The 24,635-nt window shown below is 43.9% G+C and overlaps 1 protein-coding gene across 2 annotated transcripts in view; it reads right to left on the minus strand.

The window, feature by feature from the left end:
• The window catches only part of oxsr1b (oxidative stress responsive kinase 1b), an 80,438-nt gene that overhangs the window by 17,173 nt on the left and 38,630 nt on the right, over window positions 1–24,635 (minus strand). For both annotated transcript variants that reach the window (XM_080793377.1, XM_080793376.1), the window contains exon 4: window positions 13,361–13,502. In XM_080793377.1, coding sequence (XP_080649503.1) covers window positions 13,361–13,502 — 142 coding nt within the window. The remainder of the gene's footprint in view (window positions 1–13,360; window positions 13,503–24,635) is intronic.

A 24,635-nucleotide genomic window follows, 5' to 3' on the forward strand; every position in this document is an offset into this window, starting at 1 on the left:
TAATTTACTACATAGATTAGGAGCCTTGTGAACACCGCACTCGGACTTCTGCCAAATGACGTTATGAAGACGTCCTCCGAGTCCTCCGGTGACGTTCAGGACTAGGCCAAAGTCCAGGCCATAGGAGGATGATCTTTACGTAATTTCCAGAACATCTTCACCAGTTGAAATAATATTGCTTATTCTGGGCCAGATCTTACTACTGTAGTTATGATATTACTTAAGTTGATCTGGCCTCGATCGGACTCTCTCCGATTCATCCAGGGACCTCAATCTTAGTGGGCAGAATTTATGTTGGTTGAAACCAGGTGATATTCTGGGCCAGATCTGACTAGTCTTGGTTTGACTTGATCTGGCCCCAATCGAGACGTCACTAATTCGTCCAGTTCCTGACCGTGCTTCCTGGGTTGTTATGAATAGTTCATGTACTTGATCAGTAAACATAATTTGTTTATCTGCTACCATGTGCGTATTGCTGCAAGCCATGGCCATCTCATGACGTCTCTTCTGCACTGGATACGAGTCTGTTGTTAATGTCCTAATACATCATGTTCTTTATCGATACGAGATGCATTAGTTTAGATTCTGAACATTAAGTTCTTTATTCTCATCTTATTACAGTATGTTCCGTTCTTCTCGTGTGTCTCATATCTTCTGTTCACGTCATGTGTCCAATCCTATAATATATACATATATATATATCTGTCGGGTGGAATATATCCAAAACCGATGCTTTTCAGGACTCAAATTAGCAGAGTTGCTAAAAGTAGCAAAAAGTAGCAGATCTACAAGCTCAAAGCTCGTCATCTCGTGCCACACATGGAGCTTGTGGATCTGCTACCTTTTGAGTGAAGCAGTATGAAGTAGCGCATTCATTTATGAAAACGTACAAAGTTAGATTATGGAGACATCGACGATATATACCCTGTGTGTGTAATACATGTTGTAAACTTGTCGCATGACACTGTCTTGTTCTCCTGACTTATTCAACTGAATTGTCACCAGTGGTGGTAAAAGTACTCACATTGTTGACTTAAATAAAGTCAACAAGTAATACCGCAATGTAGAAATATTCTGTTGCACGTAAAAGGCCAGAAAAATTAAATATCCTTAAAAAGTACGAAAGTTTAAGTGACAAAGGTAAAAGTACTCATTGTGCAGAATGTCCCATTTCACAGGTTTCAAATGTATACAAATCTTTTGAAAATAGCAGTCGAAGTCAAAGATCATCACTCACCACCCACTACCGTTAGGACCACACAGAGGGTCTACCTAAATTCATTACAGCAGTGAGTAGTGCTCCAAAATGTTTGACAGACTATCTGAAAAGAGGTGAATAAATGAGGTTTGGAATTAAGGAAAGGGAGCAGTTCTCCATTTTGGCAGAAGGGGGCACCAGAGTAAAATACTGCAACTCTTGGGATTGTCAGTCTGTAACGTGAAAGTGAATGAATGTAAAAATAGACTCATCTTTGAGGGGACTGTCATGTGGACGAGAGAACGACAACTTCTACTGAAAAAAGTGCCTCTGTCACTAAATGCAGAGGCACTATGCAGAGCGCAAGCAAGCATGCAGCTCATTTCACCTCCTAGAACAAATATGTGTACACACACACACACACACACACACACACACACACACACGAACCGAAGATACAAAGAAGCAAAGCTACACAGTGTATTTGTAGCTGTTGTAGCTTCTGCAGCAGCTACAACAAACGTCAGATGCATCTTTGCATCCTTCATGTCGCAGGCTTCCATTGACATTGAATGGTAGACCGTATCTTTGCATATGCCGTGTGAACGCACGATGATATACATTTAGTCCATTTGAAAATAGCAGATCTACTATTTTTCAAAAGATTTTGATGAGATGTTATACATTGGAAAACTTGTGAAATGGTACTTTTATAAGTACATTTTTATACCAATACATTTGTACTTTTCCTCAAATACATTTTTAATTCCGGACTTTTACTTGTAACACAGTATTTCTACATTGTAGTATTGCTACTTTTACTTTAGTAAAAAAGAAATCGGTTTTCATACATACACTTTTTCTCTCTGAAGTGCAGATTGGGAACATGGAACACATATTACGGCACAGATGATTTGAGCCCTTAGAAACATTCCTGTGCTTCCAAAAGACAGGCATAATTGCTAGCATATTGCTGAAGAAGGGGGTCTTCCAAGGATCCAGTATAAAAGGCCTTTGTTGATTTATAACTCTCTCTCTCTCTCTCATGTATCCAGGTTGTAGGGCTCTCCCTGAGGCACAAAGAGAACTAGCCGGATGGGACAGTGGAGGAGGAGGACAGTGGAGCATTTTGACTTTAGCAGCACTTAACACGAAGCAGGGGTTTGGTTGTACGATCTTTACTGGTTTCACAAGTCCTTTGGCAAGGTAACAAGACTCCCTGATGGGGGGGCGCGGAAGGAGACCTTTAGCATGGCCCCATGTGTAGTGGTGGAAAAGTATCAATAGTCCAGAATTCTAAATTTACTTGAGTAAAAGGTATTCAAATGTATCGAAATGTACTTAAAGAACCACTTCACCACTTTTCAACCTATCTTCATATAATGGGTCCTCAGTAATAATCATGATAAAATGGCACCATTCTTTTCTACTCAGTCTGTGTCTCATAGGAGGGCTGTGGGCAGATCAGAAACCTGTCCGCCAGTGACATCATCGATGGGGAATCCAAGCTAATAGAAACGGCAGGCTTTTCAAATAATTGCAGTGGAGTAAAAAGTACAATATTATACAGTACACGTTATGCACACGTTTTCAAATTAATACAAATCTTTTGAAAATAGCAGATCTAGAAGCTCGCAATGCGTCGTCGTAGAATGTAGATCTTCTATTTTCATACATAATAGATAAATGTATTATAGGGCTTAATTGGGTAATGTGTGTTTAATCGAAAGTAACAATTAACTAAAGTTTTCAAATAGTAGAAGTAAAAGTAGAAGGAGTAAAAGTAATGAAAATTGGAAGCACTCGAGTAAAGTCAAAATACTCCAAAATGGTACTTAAGTACAATATTGAGTACATGCACCTAGTGCTCACATGTAGCGAAAGACACGGAGCCGCAAACTTTACAGGCTAGTTGCTTCAGAAAGTAAGCAGAGTACACTCTGGAGTTCAACAGGTCAGCCATTGAAAGTCTTTGTTAAAACAAACAGTGAACACTCGAGCGCAGAGAGGGCTCATTGGAGTGCTCATTGGAGTGCTCTCAGTAAACATACCATGCGTGCAATCAATAGAACTCAATGCAGATCAGTGGGAGAGGCAGAAATGGAGGCACGGCCGCGGCGGGAGGAATGCAGCGTATGCGACATATTAGGAGACTAGGAGTGCAAGCTGAAACCCAACACGGGGATTCCCACCGCTGAGCAAATGGGACCGCCGGAATAATGAAACGAGCGGCCGTCTAGACTCTCTCGGAGCGACTCAACAGTACACTAACCAGAACGGCTTATATTGGCCGGGTGCTCTCTCGACACCTCCTAACAAAATTGCAGCTCCGGACAGAAGGAGCCTTCAGTGCACCTATAGAGAAATAGTTCGTATACACATACATTTCGTGCCTGGACAAGTTCATTCACGTAACTGTCACAGCACTAAAGGAGGATATAAGGTGATGGGGAAGGGAATGGGATAGGGGGTGCTGATGAAGAATGGGCATGACAGCTTCAGCCATGGGCTTCAGAAGGCCTCAGACAGACAAGCAGCCCTTTGGAAGTGTCCACTCCGGTGAAGACTCCGGTGTGCTCTGTGATGCAGCCTTGATGTCATCCAAAACAGAAAGGCATGCTGTGACCGTACTGTGTTTGGATCTCTGAAGCCTGACTGCATGGGATTTAAGATCACATGTACCGTAGGTCCAGAAAGTGATTTACCTGCACAGACACTTGTGCTTCAAGTATTTGTGCTAAGGTGGGAAGATTAGAGATTGGCCTATAATTATTGACGTCAAGAGGGTCACCTGCCTCGAGGTAAACTTTGGGAAATAAGCAAAAGATTTTCACTTATCGGTATAGCAATAACTGCTGCAGCTAATCTCAAAACATAAGGGTCAAGGTCATCAGGACCAGGAGATATTTTGGGGTCCAGCGAGGACAGCTCAAGGAAAACATCAGAGGCCTTAATAGGAGAAAAATCACACCCGTGTGAACTGAGTGGTGCAACTCCCCTCCCCTCTCCCTCCCTCTCTCTCTCATTAGCAGGCAACAGTGCAGCACTATCTCTCTCTCCGTTTCTGGCACAACAGCGCCCCTACTGGTACTAATAGTCATACTGGTGCTCATAGTCACATAGGTAGGTTAACGTCACATAGATAGGTGGACACGGACATTGCTGTTCCTTGGAGTGGTTGCACCACTCAAAAATAAAATTTGCAATTGCAGATGCCACCTCCTGAGCACCTTGGTGCGAGGAGGCGGCATTTTGTGTGTCAAATATGTGCCCAGCTCTTTTGAAGTGGTCATTAAAAGCATTTGACATCAACTTTTTGTCACTTATAATAGAATCACCAACCCGAGTCCCCTCTGCTGGAGTCTGGAGAGATTTCACTGCTTTCCAAAAGTTAGAGTGATTACCGGACACATCAGAAGTAAGTAAGGGATAAGTAATACTCTCCGAGAAATGTTTGAAGCAGCGTCTGATAATAGTCAGACCCTTAGATCTGGGCAGTTTAGTGCTCCTTGGAATGACTCAAAATTGCATATTGAAAGTGTACGCCGTCACCTGGTTTCACCTCAAGATACAACAGGGTGATTTGTTGATGGTAATTCGAGAGGTTATACTCTTTAAGGATGAAAAGGCTGTGGGACAAACTGGGCTGTCTCTCTCCCTCTTTCTCTCTCTCCTAAGGGGGATCGTATGTCCCTTTATGATCCAGGATTTCAGCCTCAATCAATGAAGCATGCCAGGCTAGCGATCCAGGGTTCAGCCCCAGACCACGCTGAAGCATTCTCAAACCTTTTCCCAGTGGCTTTGACAACACAAATAGGCTACATTACTTCCCGGGTCTAGTAGGTCTGAGTCATAATTAATTCTGCTCTTCAATCTGTACATTTGAAAACGCCCTGTTGGGGGGAGAAGGTGGTAATGAAAGTGTTTGATTGAGAGAGAGAGAGAGAGAGAGAGAGAGAGAGAGAAACAAACACCATCTGCCTGCCTGCCTGCCTCTTCGCTCCGATGAAATGAATTAGCCTGGATGAGAAACAGAGGTAAAAAGAACCACAGAGGATGTGATTCACTGCAGCAGCAGCAATGGCTCCTGCCTCCCTGACAGAAAGAAAGGCTGCAGACAGTCATTAACATTCACAGGCGGGCGAGGAAGAAAAGGTGGAGGGGGGGGGGGGGGGGTTGTGACACATTGCACCACGCACACAGGTTCAGAGAACTGGTAACATTTATTTTCTTCTCTTTTCTTTACGCCGTACACTCAAACCCAAACTAAGTGGGTAATTGAGTACACCTAAGCATCAAAGAGATTCAGAGTCCTCACGTCAAACACACGACGGTGCAACGAGCAGGGCGCATATTAGGGAAAAGAGAAAAGAGAAAGCGTACGATCACTATCAGGTGACGACAGAGGACACCGCAGGGTGCCAGGCTCATATTTATGACCTATTGAAAAGTTAGCCAGCCACTAGCCAGGTGGGAACGGCCGTCGGTATGAAAACTGTCCAGAAGATTTATGGTCGTCATCTGGCCCTCCTCATACCTTGGCGCTCCGTTCCGCAGGGGTCACCTTCTCTGACATCACATCCTGGTGCCAGGCTAGCGGGGCCGTAAACACAGGGTTTTATGAGGCTCCACCTTTGGGACCTTCTTCTGGGGAGCAGAAATACCCATCCCTCACGCTGCTCTTGTGGCCGTGCCCTTTGCTCGTGCCCTTCTGCGCTGTGCTCTCCATGCTGATGGACTCTCATCACTATCCAGAGCTGCCCACTTTTAACATTTTATTAAGTAAGTAGCCTTGCCAAGCCATGAGGCCCATAGGGCAGGAGCCTATCTCCTGTTTCTGTAGCGTGAGGCAGCTTGATGTACAAGTACACGCCCTGGACATGACGCTAGTATGTCGCAGGGACTTACCCCCAATCCAACCCTTGATGCTGAGTGTCAAGCAGGGAGGCATTGGGTCCCATTTTTACAGTATTTGGTTTGACCCGGCCGGGGATTGAACCCCAACATCCTAGTCTCAGGGCGGACACTCTAACCACAAGGCCACTGAGCTGGTGTATGTCACCCATTACTTTCAATTAAAAGTAATGAAGGTATATTGCAATATTATTAGATTTGTTTCCATTGCATGGTGTCAGCTCGACATACCACACTTCTACCCTCATTCTTTGCCTTTCCATTAGTACCTTCTACCAGGCAGGTACTAAGAGGTCCTTTTTTCGATGCTGGCTACAGCCGATATCTGAGCATGCTGAGCGATGCCGAATGGTCAGGTAATCCTCACTAGCAATGCAAGGTTCAAAACCACAACCTCCGTGGGCAGGGACTTTACCACTGTGCCACCTGAGTGCCTGGAGGATGTTCTCTAACGGCATGGCTTTTACACTAGCGCCATCCTTTGCCCAAAACTCATCTTCTTCACAAGGTTTTCTCGTAACAGGAGCCCTTCTGATTCCCAGAGGTCGAGAGGTGACATTTCCGAAGCTGCGAGTTGATCATTAATATCTGTATACTGTAGCAGATATGAAGCAATATGCATGCAGGATTCTCCCCTTTTCACTATCCTCCAGGGATGGATTTCTATTTTGGCGGTGGATTTCTGGAGATGAGCAGGATTTTATATTCCAGGCACAGCACCACATGATCATTCCTATTTTTACGAGTATGAAACTCACAGGCACTCTATCAAGGAGGTGAATTTAATATCAATCTATCAAGGAGGTGAATTTAATATCACAAGCCAGTGCTATCGTTCTCTGCCGTCTACCTGGAGGAGGTGGAAGGTTGATGCATGCATGCAAGTGTCATCAGAGTGGGTGACTTGGCACGAGGAACATATATAGTGCTGAATCATAATGACGTGACAAGATATGAGACATAGAAACGTGACATGATAATGACTAATGCAGCAAGGCTGAGATGTCTCTCGTAGCCCATCTATAAAGTACAGGCAGTACACAATACATATCAAGTACACTGTATCTCAAGTAAGTGACTTACTCCAGAATTTATTTTGTGACCAAGACCATATAATGGCCTTGGTCACACAATTATAAGGATATAATAATAATAAGGATATAGGCAGTTTTACCAGAGGTGGACAGAGCTGATTTAGGCAACAAAAAAAAAACCTCAAAACATTCCTCCCTGCTCTTGATGTCCTGTCTCTGTAGGACTCTGTACTATAAATAGATGTAAGAGAGGAGGGGGGTTGCCTTTGTAGATAGATAGATAGTAAGTTGACATGAAACGGGAGAGAGATGAGGGAAGACACACAGTAAAGTTCGTCTGGATCGGGACCCACGACACACTGTAATGATGGATTACCAGCCAAGGTGCCTTGACCGCTAAACCGGCCCAGGCCTAGGGTTAACATTTCCGCCTGGAGACTGCTGGGCGAGCACTGGCGTGGGGGGGGGGTCAGATCAACATATGGAATGAATTCTGTACTGGCCATATGGAGTGTGTCTTGAGTGTACAGGGTTTGATGAGGTCTGATCAACATATGGTATGTCAGAACAGGTCAGCTCCATATATGGAGATCTAAGGGTGGCAGCGGGGGAAGTGTCTTAAGTGTACAGGGTTTGATGAGGGCCCCGTTAGGGTCGGGCCTTAATTTTTGGGCCTGTTGACCTAAGAGACAGGTATGGGGGGGCGAGGTTATGAATGGCTGCCTTTGAATGTATGGAGGAGGATCTTGTAGTCTATGCGGTGTTTGATGGGAAGCCAGTGGAGTTGGTGTAGTACAGGGGTGATGTGACTGATGACAGGGGTTATGGTGACGATACGGGCAGCAGCGTTCTGGACCAGTTGGAGTTTATGGAGGAGTTTGTGGGGGAGACCAAAAAGAAGGGATTTACAGTAGTCCAAGCGGGAGGTGACGAGAGAGTGAACCAGGATTGCGGCACTGTGGGGAGTGAGTGAGGGGCGGAGGCGTTTGATATTTCTGAGATGGAAGTAGGTACTTATGCCATGTGAGAAATGTACGTATGTAACTCTAGTCTAGTCTGTTGCCTTTCAATTATTCAAAGGCAAAAATATGTATTAGAAATCATTGTGGATTTTTTTTCCCCATGTCATATGAAAGCAGGGAATCATAGCAAAAATAATGAACTACAGCTTATGGAACTGAAGTTAAAACTCTGTGACTGTCTTTGTTCCATGATCTTTGAGTGTTTGCCACCGCTGGAACTAGTGCCCCAGGAGTACAAACATCATAAACATTTTATGATTTCACGTAAAGTTTTCACAAAATATCATTGTTTATACATCTTTCTTTGATATTTACATTAGACACAAGTCTATTTAGACACACTATTTTATTGAAAAAAAATAAAAATCTCCAATGTATTTCTCCCGATCCCGATCATTTGAAAATGACATGTTCGGCTCCGATTTCCGATCTCCCGGTCCGATCAGGACATCCCTAGCCCCAGGTTTTATGGGTTAAAGGACCACTTCACCACTTTTCAACCTATCTTCATATAATAGGCCCTTGCTAATAATCATGATAAAATGTCACAATCTTTTTCTATACTCAGTTCTGTGTCTCATAGGAGGGCTGTGGGCAGTTTAGAAACCCGTCCACCAGTGACAGATTTTGTTTTACAATCGTGAGAAGGATTGCTTCCATTTTCGCATTGCAACTTTTCAGGACTAGAAAGCCTGCAGTTTCTGCAGTAGAAAAATAACTGTGCCATTTTATCATGATTATTAGTGAGGACCTATTATATGAAGATAGGTTGAAAAGTGGTGAAGTGGTCCTTTAAGTAGTTTGACTGATTTCATATGGATTTCACACAGGCACACAGTGTATGAAAGCAAGTTATGACTAGACTATGTGCAATATTTAACTTTTCTTTTACTACCATGCACAAAGACAAGGCCTCATTGCCCCCCCCCCCCCCACCCCTTGCCACCCCTATAACCCCAAGGTTGGGAAACACTGCAACAACAACAACAAAAAAAGCACACATTTAGCCTAAAAATAAACCATGTTATCTGTGAATCTCTGTGTCAGGGCCTTCTCAGGCTGCTGTCAAAGAGGAGGTGGAGAAGTTCACTTGCTTGTGGTGAATGTCTCTGAGTGAGTGTGAGTATAGCCCACAGCCTCCGTTGGCCCCCGGGGTTCTAATTGCATTCTGCTGTGCATGCTGGGCTAGATAGGACCCGTCATGTGACACACTCTCTCTCTCCCTCTCTCTCTCTCTCTCCCTCTCCCTCTCTCTCTCTCCCTCTCTCTCCCTCTCTCTCCCTCTCTCTCTCTCTCTCTCTCTCTCTCCCCCTTCTCCCTCCCAACTCACCGAGAAGTTCACTTGCTTGTGGTGAATGTCTCTGAGTGAGTGTGAGTATAGCCCACAGCCTCCGTTGGCCCCCGGGGTTCTAATTGCATTCTGCTGTGCATGCTGGGCTAGATAGGACCCGTCATGTGACACACTCTCTCTCTCCCTCTCTCTCTCTCTCTCCCTCTCCCTCTCTCTCTCTCCCTCTCTCTCCCTCTCTCTCCCTCTCTCTCTCTCTCTCTCTCTCTCTCCCCCTTCTCCCTCCCAACTCACCAGTGGTGGAAAAAGCACTCGCAATGTTTACTTAAGTAAAAGTATCAATATGACAATGTAGAAATACGCTACATTACAAGTAGAAGCCCTGTATTCAAAATTGACTTGAGAAAAAGAAATACGATTATAGCATCAAAATATATACTTTAAAGTAGCAAAAGTAGAAAGTACCCATTTTACAAGTTTTCAAATGTGTATATATATATGTAAAAAAAGCTTTAATATACCAGATCTACAAGTTCACAATGCGTGTGAGCTTGTAGATCGGCCTATTTGCAAACGGCCGAAAAGTATTGTATATCAGTATATGCCTGAAGTGGTTAATGTATGTTTTGTGATAATAATAAAAATCTACAAACAACTAAACTTTTGAAATAATTGTAGTGGAATAAAAGTACATGATTTTCCTCTGAGATGTAAGTGGAGTAGAAGTAAAAGTACAGACAATTGGAAATACTGAGTATTTCCAATTTTCAGTACTTTTACTTCTAAAAGTCTCTGTGTCAGTACTGTAGTGGCTGCCACATGACGTCATGAGTATGGGGTCCTGTTTAAAGACAAACATTAAAAGTTCCTAGACTTGGTTTGTTTCGGGGGCATACAAGTCCATAGACTTGACTGCCACGTGACGTTATTTGTGAAAACCAGACGTTGGAAGGGCTAGTGCTCCTCAAAAATACCTCAAAAATGTACAGTAAATTTGAAAAAGAGGTTGCGCATCAGCAATGGTTTTCAGTGGAGTGCTAAACCCAAATCCAGTATACATTAAAAAAAAAGGAATCCAAAAAGGAACGCGTTGGTGTGTGTGCTCAGAGCAAGTACAGTACAGTACTTACTTAGTTACTTTACACCGCTGCAGCTCACCATCAACTCTCTCTCTCTATCACCCCTAGCCTGAGGCTCTGACTCATATGATCCAGCTTACACACACAGAGAGAGAGAGAGAGAGAGAGAGAGAGAGAGAGAGAGAGAGAGAGAGGAGAGAGAGAGCGCAAGAGAGAGTGTTACATCACCATGGACACTGATCAACTGATCATGTTTTTCTAATCTACAGCACACTGAACCACAGCCCGGGCCCCTCTCTCCCCAGTCCTCTCTCTCCAGTCCTCTCTCTCCAGTCCTCTCTCTCTCCAGTCCTCTCTCTCCAGTCCTCTCTCTCTCCCCCAATCCCCCTATATTTCTATACTGTACATGCTTTCCCTTTTTTCTAACAGTGTACATGATTTTTTTTTTTTTTTTGCATAGAAGTGTATATTTGTATGTCTTTAAATGTTCTGATGGGTTGAACAATGGAGGACCCTTATGTAAACAAGTCTTAGTGCTTTTTTTCTGGGTTTATCCTCTTTTTGTATTGACCTGTACATTCCTTGCTTGAACTGTATCCATTCCGCAAACGGTTTTTCAATGAATCAATCAAAACTCTCAGCATGTCAAGCCATTCACAGCGCCGGTATGGAGGTCTCATATGAGTGCTGCTCCTCACAAGCCACACCTTACAGCCTGCTTAGTTCTCAAATCTTTTGTGCCAAGGACCCCCAATTTGACATGTATTTGATGGTGGCCCCCGCCTCATCTGAAGAGGTTTTGTGCCAGGGCAGAAAAGAAGACTTGTGTGAAAGACAATTCTAAATTATTCAAAATTGTCTTCAATATCTTTCACAAGTTTTCAGAAATAGCTGATGAGTCGCTTGCAGTTATTTAGTAACACGCTCTTATCAATATATTGAATTAGTTCTATATTAATAATACCACTTTCACAAAAAACAATAAGAAAGAAAGCAGAAATAGCAGATCTACAGCAGCACAATGCATCGTGATGCATTGTGAGCTTTAGATAGTCTATGTTTTATACTTTTATACATTATTATCAGGTCATTATTGACCAAAAATATATTTTAAAATGTTGCTACATATCGTCTCTGAGGTTTTTGCCCGACAACAGCGATATATAGCAGCTAAACTAAAAGGTGTTCCCAGCTTGAAAGGTATATTAAAAGGTGTACAGTAGGTGGAACGGGTCAAAATGGGTTAAAGTTGAAATACGGAGATAGTAGGATAGAGCTGTAGCTTATCTGCTACAGGTGTGTATGGTCCCTCCCAGCCCCCCCCCCCCCCCCCCCCCCCCTCCCCACCTTCATTGTTTGAGGACAGAAGAGGAAACAACCATTTCTCTCTTCCTCTTTCCGCATCTCCTCACCGCTCTCTCGTTCCAATCAACGAGACACTCTTGAGAGAAGCTGGGTACTTAACCAGGCTAAATGGATATGCATTATTCACATACACGCACACGCACACGCACACACACACACACACACACACACTTTGACCCGAGTACCAACACAAACAAATTGACATTAGGCTGAACGAATGCAACAGGAGCAAGTCTGACCCATCACTGCAGCAAATCACCAAAAACAGCCGATCTACGAGCATAAAATGACAACTGACAAGTGTAGATCAGAAAAGAGAAAGGGGGGTAAAATAAGTCGCTACTCAAAATAAATAAAGTACTCGTATCGCCACTCGGTATCGGCGAGTAATACAAATGAAGTACTTGTACTCGTACTCTGTCTGGAAAAAATTACTCTAGTGGGCTCTAATGGCCTCTAATGGCCGGCTGGACTTTGCTGCAAGTCACTCCCCTACTCTCTCTACACTCACTGTACAGTGTACTGTGTACTATCAAATAAAGGCTAAAACCCCCACTCAAACAAAACATAAACAAAGCTGGAGGGCAGTGCCTGTTTCAAAGGCCAACCCGTAGCCGTGTTGGTCCAATTAATAACAGGGACTTAGCTAGGCCTTGAACTTGGTTTAGAATTTCCTGAGGCATGACATTCTAATTTTGAAATGTTCCACACCTCTACCTCTAATGACTCCTTGTTTATTAATAATATTGCTCTTTGCTATAATCTTTTTTGCCCTTACAGCTGACCGTTTAGCTTGTCCACTTCATCCATTGATTCGAGCCGTCAAAATGTTGTTGCTACAAAAGGTTAGGATAAGTGGGTGCTGTGTGTGCACTGCAGCTTGTACGTGTGTGGGTCACAAAGCAGCAAGTGTATGGATGGATGGATTCATAGTCAGATGCCAAACAACATAAAACACGAATAATAGATTTACAACCCGGTCCATGTTCTCTTGGATCACTGGCCCTGTACCCTTCACTGAGTCAATGTCCTCGTCTTCACACAGATCCCAATGATTCACTTGACCTTTAACAGGGACAGGTCCTTCATATGGGTCATCAGTCTGGCCCGACGCACAATACAATTCACAATCCACTTCCTGTCCTTCCTCTGCAGCAAGCCCATGAATCAAGCGGAAGAGCGTGAAAAATATTCTATTTTATATATCTTGGCAGAGCATTAAAGTCATTGGATAAACAGACCTTTACCAGAGTACATATTAGGAAAACATGGGGGAGAAACTGGGAAGAGAAATCCCAGCACAAGCCTCAAGGTTGACGCCAGGCCTGGCAAACCTTTATGATGCAACAACAACTACACGGCAAAATCAAGGACCGTTAAACTCCCAGCGTATAAAAATGCAATGACGAGGAGTAAAATAGACCCTCTTGATAAGGTCTGAAAGCCATAAGTCTTCTTACCTGTGGATCTGTCCATTCTTATGAAGGTACTCCAGGCCTTCGAGCACCTCCTTCAGCATGGTGGCTATGCTAGCCTCGTCCAGGACGCCTGCCTTGTGCTCCCCCCGCGAGATGATGTGCTTGATCACATCCAGCACAGATCCTGGCAAAAGAAAAAAGAAAATATCAGACACAAGTCACAGCCTTAAAGTGACATGGAAGCTTTTGGGGTTGTATAACCATCTGGACATGGTGTAAGCTCAAATTGTCATCTGTATCCATTGCTTCTCCACTCAAGTGCAACAGAAATCGGCAAAATAAATATGTACAGTAGGTAACAGGAAATTTTAATTTTTTTGATACTGCAAAGTATTTTGGACAGAATCCGCTGTTTGTGAGTGGATGGAATTATCACTATTTCCTTGATCACAGAAGCAACAGATAAAGCAATGATATGTGGAGCTGTACACAACCCAAGGTTCTATAAAAGCTCCATCATTGTGAGTGAGGCGTGTCAAGTCGTCCTTCAGTTGCCCTGTGGCGAGTATATATGGTGGTGTAGGTGTGTAGTGTACATTGTGAGAATTTCTGAGAAAATGTCTTTGTTTGTGTCTGGCAATAATGAGGCGACTCGCCATCGTAGAGCTCCCGCATGGATGACAATGCCACTGCAGGGCGCTAATCATCACCAGGACTGTACACCACTGTTTCCCAAAACACTGGGTCAGGACACAATTGTGGGTTACGGATACATTATGGGTCCCTTCATTTTTTTGTTTCCTACATTTCATTTTTGTTTACATGAATTCATACCAAATAAAAAGCTAAAAAAATAAAAGCAATTTCTTGAATAAATAAGACAAATCTACGACGTTCTGTAAATTAGAAAACAAATGTTTAATTAGTAGTAGTGAAAATAGCAGATCTACAAGCTCACAATGCGGCATGAAGCAACGCATTGTGAGCTTGTAGATCAGCTATTTTCACAAATTTGGGTCCCAGGGAATGTATTATTTTCTCTTTTGGGTCACTCACAGGCTAAAAGGTTTGGGAACCACTGCTGTACACAGACCGATTCATAAAAACACTTCCTTCCGAGTGTGCTGGCAAACATTCAAACTAAATATCTCCCACAATCTGTGGTGGCTCATGTCAATTAGATTATGTGAAGAAGTCTTCTGAGCTTTGTTTTTTTCTTGGCAAGAAAACAATGGTATTTTTCTTTTTTAATCGAATTGAATTTATATAAGAGGGTCATCTTAAGAAATAGGAATTGTAAACATTCCCACAACCTTTTAATTTGGACCTACAGTAAAAGAAAAAGAGGGAGGAAGACATAATTATGAGGCTGAGATCAGCATGGGAGAGAACTGCGGAGTCCAGAGGAATCCTGAGTGATTGGTTGATTGAGGGACTGTTCTCTTTGAGCTCAGACACTAGGTGGTTGACGGGGGCGTCTGGCTCCAGAACTGTCGGCATTGGCTCGGTTGGAGCCCCACTTGACAGGGCATCATGTCATGTGTCCCTTCGCCTGGCAACGGTGGAACAAAAAGAAGCTCTCTGTCTCTGTCTGGAGGAAGAGGCCATGAGGACCGTCTGAGGAGGAGTTCCATTTTCTGCCGAGCCTCCCAGAATAGATCCAGAGAGGAGGACACAGTCTTCAGAGTGGAGGCGCCTCGTCGATGTACAAAACACACCACTCTATCAGAGGGAACGAAGCGGGACAAATGTGTGGACAAAGATGACGAGCACAAAATTGTCTGGCTGATTGTAGCGTCTTTGTGGCCTTTGTTCCACGCACACAAACATTTACACTCGCACAGCGTCTTTTCCCTTACGTGCGTGCGTGCACGCACACACACAAAACACATACACACAGCAGTGCTTGCTAACAAACCAGGAAGAGACCTTTTCAAGGTCCTGAAATGCTGTCCACGGCATTGGAGTCTGCTGCCAATTGGATTCTGCCACTGCGAGTGAGCCAGGCAGTGAGCCAGGCCAGTGGCAGCACCAGGATATTTATCTGCTCAGTCACAGTCTAGGACTAGGATGTTGTCTCTATTCTGCTGCGACTCGCTCAATAGAGCACTCATTGCAACAAGGTCCACTGGGGCCAATGATGCAAAGCCACCTCAGAGACCAGACAGGACAGTGTTATTGCAGGGGGAGAGAGAGAGGGGGGAGGGGGGAGGGAGACAGAAAGTAGGTGAGGCAAAGAAGAAGCTGATGCTGGGGTTCACCGAGTTCCTGGCGCAGTGACTGTGCAACTCAGACCATGATTCAGCTCAGTGGCCATGAAAGAGAAAAGGGGGACGACGACCATATAAGCGATGCCCGTCCTAGTGGAGGAAGACTCAAAGGAGAAGCAATCCTCTGTGTGTGTGTGTGTTTGTGTGTGTGTGTGTGTGTGTGTGTGTGTGTGTGTGTGTGTGTGTGTGTGTGTGTGTGTGTGTGTGTGTGTGTGTGTGTGTGTGTGTGTGTGTGTGTTGTGTGCACACATGAGTGCGTGTGATAGTGAGCTCAAGTGTGCGACGGCTCCTTTGAAGCCACGCAGAGGGGAAAAGAAAGCCAGCTCGCTAGCTATTCCTCTGTTCTCTGCTCCTGGTACTCTTTATGCTGCTGCATTTCGCTCTGATCTCCATCATCTCCCAGTCTTGAGAGAAATGAGCAAGGGGAGGGGACGGGAGGGAGATAAGAAATGATCCGACAGGTAGAATGAAACGCTGATGAAGGTAGTTGAAAGAAATGCTGCTGCGAAAAAGTACCTTGTCAGTGTGGACTGTTTCTATAGACCGTTCACTGAGAGTTCTGTCCTTCTCTTAATCAACTGACAGTAGTGCACGCTCAGCTCGGGGCTTCTGTCCCACAGTATTTGAACAAGCGAGCTGCCATCACTGCAGAAATGCTTTCACCCTCGGAGGTAAATTGGCACGCAGGATTTCTGAGTGACGAGGGCCCAAAAAGCACAATGAGCGACGCGTGCGGATGGCCGGTGTGGATGTGGGCAAAGCGATAAAGTGCATGTTCATCCTTCAGTCAGTCAGATACAGGACCCTCAGGCTGTTAAGGGAGACGACTTTTGCTCACTTTGCAGTAGTAGAGCCATACTGTGCGAGAGAAGAAGATGGCTGTGGAGATGACGAAGGGATATTCTTTTTAACCATGCACTTAAAACATCTAGAATTAAGCCGGACCTGAGATGACTGTACGCTGTTTCCCCCCCGGTTCACTGTAAATTATTTTAATTTTTGTTTGATGTTAGGGAAGATGTTTATTTAGTTTGCTATTTTTATATTGATATTATGCTATCCAGGTTTTAATTTAATTCAGTAGATTAAACATCTACTGGTGCACAAACATTGATATAAAGAAGAAAACATAATTTGTACTTATATACTTGAGGGCATGAGGCAAAGGGGGAGTTTATAGAGTATTCATTTAGTTTTTGAGTGATGCAACCACTCCTATAGACAGCTATCTATGTGTGTCCCTCCCTATATGACCGAGCACGAAAATAGCGTTTGTTCACCACCAAGTGTCACTGTTGCACAGCCTAACACACAGGCAGCGTACAGTACAGTACAGTACAGTACAGTACAGTACAACTCACTTCAGATGGGTCTGATTTTTGTTAAATTAAGAAAAAAGACAACTAGCAAAGTTAGTCTTGGTAACCAATGTGCTGTTTCTCTTAAAGGGGCTATTTCTCTTATTATTAAGCAGGCAAATCTTGACAAAATAAAAGTGTTCTTTGCGCTTTGTGAATTTTTGGAGGGGAATATTTGTAAAACATTTTATTTCCATACTCTGCACCCCAGTATTGGTTGGTTGGGAAGGGATCCGATTTGTATATAATATAAGCTTGCCTTGGTTTGACTGTACCAAACGGGCATAGAGCCCCGCTCTCCGCTGCGTGGCCTGCGTCGCGCTCATGGGACCGGACCTTAGTCTTTTTCCAACAATAATTAGTGGACCTTCAGCATTTCTAGTTGAGGATCAGGGGTCTCGCTGTGTAGATCAGGGGTGATCTACACAGTATACGTTTGACTCAAGTACTGTCTGAGGGGTTAAGTACTTTGTCCCACCACTGGTACTACAGCAGCCACAGCGGCAGTGTGTGAATCAGTGCGGCCGAGGGGATCCATAAATGCCACAGATGTCAGCTTCTCTCAAACTCCGGCCGATTGAACTTCTTATGCCTCATTACTTTGTTCCGACACACCGCGCACACACACACACACACACACACACACACACACACACACACACACACCAACCGACTGGTGCACGTTCTTCTTAACTGTTCAAAGGTTTCCTTTTGCGTAGGGGAAAAACTACTTCTGCTACAGCTTTGGATTGAATGCCTGAACCCCCCCCCCCCCCCCTCCCCCCTCCAGGGAAGGGCTTATCTACCGTAAATCACACAGCGATTATATCAGATGAACTCTTCTTGACATTGAATACCACTGTACGGCATGCAAATTAACAGGGAAATGTCAAATGATGGTTCAGTTCCATTCAGTTTAAAAGAGCCAGTCAGACAGAAGGGATATTCCAGCCACACTCACTCACTCACTCACTCACTGGTGATATTGTTAGGGATGTCACGATTACAACGTTTAAGTTGACGGTTAAATAATTGCGATTAACGATTTTAATAGTTTTCTGTTGTTGAAAACTGGAGCATAAGAATAAAAGTTGCATTTCTGTTTGGCTTTAAAGGCTTTGTTATAAAATGGTGCACAGGGCAGACATGACAAATAACTTGAATATACAGTACAAATAAATTACTGTTATATTTTATAGCTGTATACATTAAACATACTTTCAGAAAGGTACTAAAATAATGGCACATATGGTGGAAGTTTTAACATACAGCTTCAACTAATATTCCTCTGTACTTATTTTTATTTTTATTATTATAATTTTTATCCCACGATTTTGTAACCCATTTTTCACCCCTGTGTCAATTATCTAATGTGATCCTGGGCTCTACACACCCTCCGCCAACCTGGGGAGAGCAACGGACTTGAACTCATGCTTCCTTCATGCATGAGTGTCCAAGTCGCTCCTTTACACCTGACAGGGGGGAGTTTCCCTGGTTAGACGTAGCGCGTGGAAGGAAGGAACACGTTATTCCAACCAGTTCCTTTCCCCTCCATCAGGCGCCCTGGCAGGCCAGGGGGAGGCAGTTTAGAGACCAGGATTACTGCATGTATAAATGCCTTAAGAGAATAAGAGAATAATCTCCTTTCCTTCTCTTTTAGCCAGACGTCTTATACTCCTCAAATGGAAACCAGTTTCTCCACCTACACATAACGGATGGATAAAGGACGTACTATTCTACCGTAAGCTTGAAAAGATTAGATTCTCACTTAATGGTTCCATGACAACTTTCTAGCAAACATGGACGCCCTTTGTGGACCATGTAAAAACCCTGACGGAAGTCCCAGAGATGAGCGAAATTTGAACTAGGGAATGGTCAACGCATAGGCCTATGCATTGTACGTGCGTCGTGTAAACCGGTGGCTGTGCACAGTAACACACAGGTGGTCCCCCCTCCCCTCTTTTCTTCTCTCTTTTAATTTATTTCTGTATTTTTTCCCTCCTCTCCTTTCTATAGTATTCTCTGCATTGGGGAAGAGTATAGTAGTGGGTGGACGGGAGGGAAATGAGGAGTGTCTATATCCATGTTTTACAAATGTATGTTGACATGAACAAGGACCTGACATGGGTAAGCTTCATCCATACATATCATGTTCTTAATGATACAGTGGTTTAACCTGGACTGGTCGAGCAAAGCAGCAGGCGCTGGGGAGACAGAGGGGGTGAAGATGAGTGGGGCATGGTTAACCCGTTGAGACCTGAGGACAATTCTACAAATGAATGTCTTCTAAATTATGACAGTTTTCAGAAAAATGCTTCTATATCAGTGGTTCACAAACGTCTTCATGTCAAGGACCCCAAAAACTATATGGAATTTGGCCGCCGACCCGCATCTGAAAATATGTTGTTCCAGGGACCACCCCCAGAAGATATGAGTTAAAAACGTTTGATGTGAAAGAATATCAATTGAAAGATTTGCACACATTTTCACGATTTTTCAAAAATAAGCTCATAGCGCAGCACTCGGTGCCACGCTATAAGCTTGTTTATCTGCTATTTTTCAAGTATAAAATAATGGTTAACAGTTCTACTGCTTATGTGCGTAACCCGCGTTCCCCGCTATTTAATCCATGTCGGTGCTGCGTAATACGCTAAACCCGCTATTTGTTTAATGTGTTTAATTCGCCGTTTTTTTTTACCGGAAATCAAGCCATGCTCTGGCCTGCTAGGGCTTCTGGGAAAATTTGTGCAGTGCAAGTGAACGGGCGGTTTGTTTGGACTACAACATGCTGTGCATGCTGTGTTCGTTTCGCATCATAATGGCGGCATGTTTTTCTCTTCAACAACCATGGGACTATTTATTTTCCGACGGATTTTCGTCGATCAAAGCTGCAAATACTTCAGCGTTATATGCTCCAAAGGTAATAGATCAATCCCGGCAGCCTAGATAGGATGGATAGATTAATCTAAGGCCCTGAAAGTGTTAAAGCGGTTCAAAGCTAAGGTGATACAGAATTACAGATGCGTTCCAGGTCTTAATCCATTTAGACCTAAATTCGAACTACAAATGTCTTCTAAATCCTGACAGTTTTGTGAAAAACCTATATTTCTATGCCAGCGGTTCTCAAACATTTTCATGTCAAGGATCCCCAAAAAGATATGTCATTGCCCGCCGACCCCCATCTGGACATATGTTGTTCCAGGGACCTCCCCGGAAGCAAATATTTTAGTTAACGTTCGCTCTGAAAGAATATATTCAAACATTTGGGCCACATTTTCACATTTTTTTCAAAAATAGCAGTCCTACAAGCTCGTAGCACGGCACTCGGTGCCGCGCTATGAGCTTGTAGATCTGCTATTTTTCAACAGCTAAAGTACAACATAATGCTTAAAACACCAAAAGGGGTTCCCACTTCCCGCCCAAAATGGGTAAATGGACTAAAATCCAAAGCCAAGTGTGCTAAAGGCCAACGGCAAATGATGCATTGCCAAGGGAGTGTGGGTGGCAGGGGGCGGGAGCAGGGGACCAGGACAACGAGTGAGGGGTGGGGAAGATTATTTGAGAGCCTCACCCCAATCCGATGATGGAATAATTAAAAGACAAGTAGTATGTGAAGGAATGGACTCCATTGAAACTGGAGGTCACACGATTGTGTAATCAGCATGTGCGTGCGTGCGTGCGTGCGTGTCTTTATGTCTGTGTGTGTGTGTGTGTGTGTGTGACAGGAAATTAAATTTAAGGGAATTTGCCTGTCTCTCTTCTGGCCATTAAACAGACTGAAGTAGGGGCGCAACAGTTCAGCAAACAAATCAATTTAATTTATAATTATTTAAAATTTGCAATCTACAGTATAAGCTCAAAGAGCATTGCATTGTGATGCATTGTGAGCTTGTAGATCAGCTATTTCCGCTAGTTTTGCATGACGCTGTTGTACAACAAAGTATGAAATGGGGGTTACTCAGACTAATCATTTAGTCGATTAACCCATTCTGACCTGAGATCAGATTCATACGAGGTTTCCGCTGGACACACACTGGTCTGATTAACCCATTCTGACCTGAGATCAGATTTAAAAAAATGTCAGTCGTTCTTCGATTTTTCAAAAATAGCAGACCTACAAGCTCGTAGCGCGCCACTCGGTGGCGCGCTATGAGCTTGTAGATCTGCTATTTTTTCAATAGCTAAAGCATAACATGATGCTAACACCAAAATGTGTTCCCGTTCAGAATGGGTTAAAAAAATTAGTTAAAATACTGTATCATTAATTGATGAATCAAAAAAGTAAATCGGTAACTATCGCTAAAAATGGATCGATGGTTACAGCCCAAAATGTAAGTCATCAAACGAGCCACGGAATGATGGCCACGTACGTTACGAGTCCATTCCTCACAGTCTTTTCATATGCTAAATTCAGAGCGGGCTATTAACAACCAGCCTTGTACCACATGCCAGTTTGACTGGCGTTCATTCAGCGCTGGCAGCGACCCACTGTGGGTTGGCGAGGCTGATCCATTAGTGTCCTGGTAACGCATTCCTTCTCTGGCTTTGGCATGACTCACCCTGTTCCCGCGGGGGGGCTACCATGGAAAGTAATGTTTACTCGAGGACTGTACTCGAGTACCATTTTGAGGTACTTTCCCTTTACTTTAGTATTTCCAATATTCTGTAATCCACTACCATTCTCTGTATACGCCACTACAATTATTTGACTAGTTAACTAGTTACTTTGTAGATTTTGATTATTATTACAAAGCCCTACAGTATTTAAACTTTGGCCATTTGAAAGTAGCCAATCCACAAACACATGGTGATGCGACGCGTGGTGCTGACTGCTTGTAGTTTTACTTTTGGTACTTTATATATTTTGATGCCAATACCTTTACTTACTACTTATTTTATTTGTAACATAGTATTTCTACATTGCAGTATTGATGTGTGAGTCATTTTCTCCACCACTGGATCTCCATGTGAGTCAGTGTGGGGTCAGCTTAGTGACAGGTTACTGTATGTACTGTAGGACTTTCAATGGAACACTTGTTCACACGGCTCACATTCAGAACATTTTCTAGAAAATGCTCTACCCTTTAAAGCCGGGAAAGCATCTGTGTCATTTTAGAGTTCTTTGGCTATTCAAAAATAGCAAATCTACAAGCTTGATGTTTTTTTAACTCAAATCTTTGTTTCTGGGTGTCCCTGGAACAAAATGTTTTGAGATGGGGTCTACGCAGCCAAATATTTTGGGTGTCCATTTTGGACATGAAAAGGTTTGAGAAGAACCACTGACATAGAAACACAGTTAACGCACATTTCTTTTCAGAAAACGGTTAGGATTTAGAAGACATTGTAGAATCAGCCTATCAGTGAACAAAGCAGTTACTTTTCAGGAAATGGAACAAATATAAGCTCTTGTTGTGGATACTTTTAGCTCCCACAGATCTACTTTCACCCTGGCGTGCCTGTCTTGGGCATGTCATTATACAGTAGGACTAGGTGAACATTTTGACTTTTGAAAGTTTTTTTTAATCAAAATGTGCAGATGTACGTACAAGGTCACATATATATATATATATATATATATCATCACGTATAACTTGACCAATATCGTTCTTTTCTTTAATAAGATGAAAAATGGAGATACATGGTTTCTGCCTGCTAGCGACGACATTTTAACCCATTCTGACCTGAGATCAGATTCATATACGAGGTTTCCACTGGACACACACTGGTCTGATTAACCCATTCTGACCTGAGATCAGATTCTAGAAATGTCAGTCGTTCTTCGATTTTTCAAAAATAGCAGACCTACAAGCTCGTATCGCGCCACTCGGTGGCGCGCTATGAGCTTGTAGATCTGCTATTTTTCAATAGCTAAAGCATAACATGATGCGAACACCAAAATGGGTTCCCGATCAGAATGGGTTAAGCGACTGAGTACTCAGAAAAGCACCATAAATTGTATGTATGTATTATTATCCTTATCGTACTAATCTATGCTCTTCTAGTAACTTACTCAATGACTGTATCAGGTCTGCATCTTGTTTGACAATGAGAGAATGCTGCTACGCAACCAGGGAATAATGCGGTCCGACGGCGTTTCCTCTCTATTCTTTTCTTTGAGAATGAGAGCTGTCGGAATGCACCCTGCTGCCTCGTCATACAACACCTTACACACCACAACTGTCAAGATAAAATAGACACGTCAGGGATGTGATGGATCAACCTCCCGGGCGGCCCGCCAATCGTCTTGCAACACAAGACTATAGGTCATCAGGCTGGCTAGCTGGGTGTGTGCCTGTGTGGGTATGTTCCGACTAGCCGAAGTCGAAGCCGAAGTATAGTCTGGCTAATGCAACTGGTCATAATGTTGGGTGGCCATCCATGATTCATTCACTCTCTGGCATGTTTCTGCGTTCATCCCGGGCCAGCAGTGAAAGCAGCGATAGTTTTAGAAGAGATGCTAGCCAAGGACAAGAGGCAACAGCCTCACGAGTTAACCTCCAGGTATTACAAAACAACTCTGAAACCCCTCTCTAGTGACCATGGCTAAACACAACCTACATTATTGCAAGAAATGACAAAACCTTCATACCTCCGTCCATGACAACTTCCCCACAGCACGTCAGGATATATGCATGCAGGTACTAAAACCACCGCTTCCAGCTAGTTGTACACTGCTCCAGTGGGCAGACATCGCAAGCCGTGGTTGTTTCATTAATTGATTTATTATGATCAAATTATGATCAGATGCATTGATCATAATAAATGAGTGTGAAGTGTGAAGTGAGTGACGTATGCATTGGCCAAAGTCCAACATTGTTTTGTTTTTTGTTGTTTTTTGACAGACCAACCGATAAAAAAGTCTGCGTTTTATTGAGCTCTCTGTGAAGTTAACAGCTGCCTTTATGCTGAAGATGAGGAAGCAGATGGGCACGGGGTTGTGATGTTCTGTGACAAACTTGTAAACCGGGGCCCATTTGAGCTCTGTCTCCATGGTAGATGTTGTCGCGGTGATCATTTAATTACGCCGCACAATAAAACTCAACATCAAGGGCCTCTGTTTTGCCGAGGTGGGGGCTTCTAAGTGGCTGTCTGCCCCCGCGCCGAGCTCCAGCGTGGCTTGGCGGCAAGCGCCCCTTCCCTGGTTCCAGCTGTACGTAGGGTAGCTGCCATGTGGCTCGTGACTCAAGTGGATCCAAGGGAGCCAGGCATGCCACCTGGGCACTATCCGTTACAGTGGGACTCTGTGTACACACAGGGGCCCGGGGAAGGGGCGGCTAGTGGGCGGCTGATACCCACCGCCGTGCGCGTGTTTAAGAGAGACAGAGCATGTGAGGAAGAGAGGGGGGCGGTGATCACTCGGCACTTTGGAAATGAATGCCCATTACCCCCCCATCAGGCTGTCTTCATCTCTGAGTAAGCGGAGCACACCGCCCCTCTCGTTCACTGCACACTGCAGGCTCTAATCGCCATGCTCTGCTTAACTCCATGAGCCCTCCAAGATCAGGGCCTATAAAAGCCTCTCTTCCCATTCACCTCAAAGGCATACTCACTGAGAGCCACAAGTAAGTCTATCCTTCAAACCGTTGCAATGAGAAACTCTCATCTAAAGTCTCCGCAAAACCCCTGGATAAGATTCCGCAGACGTATCTTTGATGCTGACTCACGTGGGCGTTACTCACTGCCGACTCG

The sequence above is a fragment of the Protomyctophum bolini genome, assembly GCF_963924005.1.
Source record: "Protomyctophum bolini genome assembly, chromosome: 21".
In the NCBI taxonomy this organism is placed as follows: domain Eukaryota; kingdom Metazoa; phylum Chordata; class Actinopteri; order Myctophiformes; family Myctophidae; genus Protomyctophum; species Protomyctophum bolini.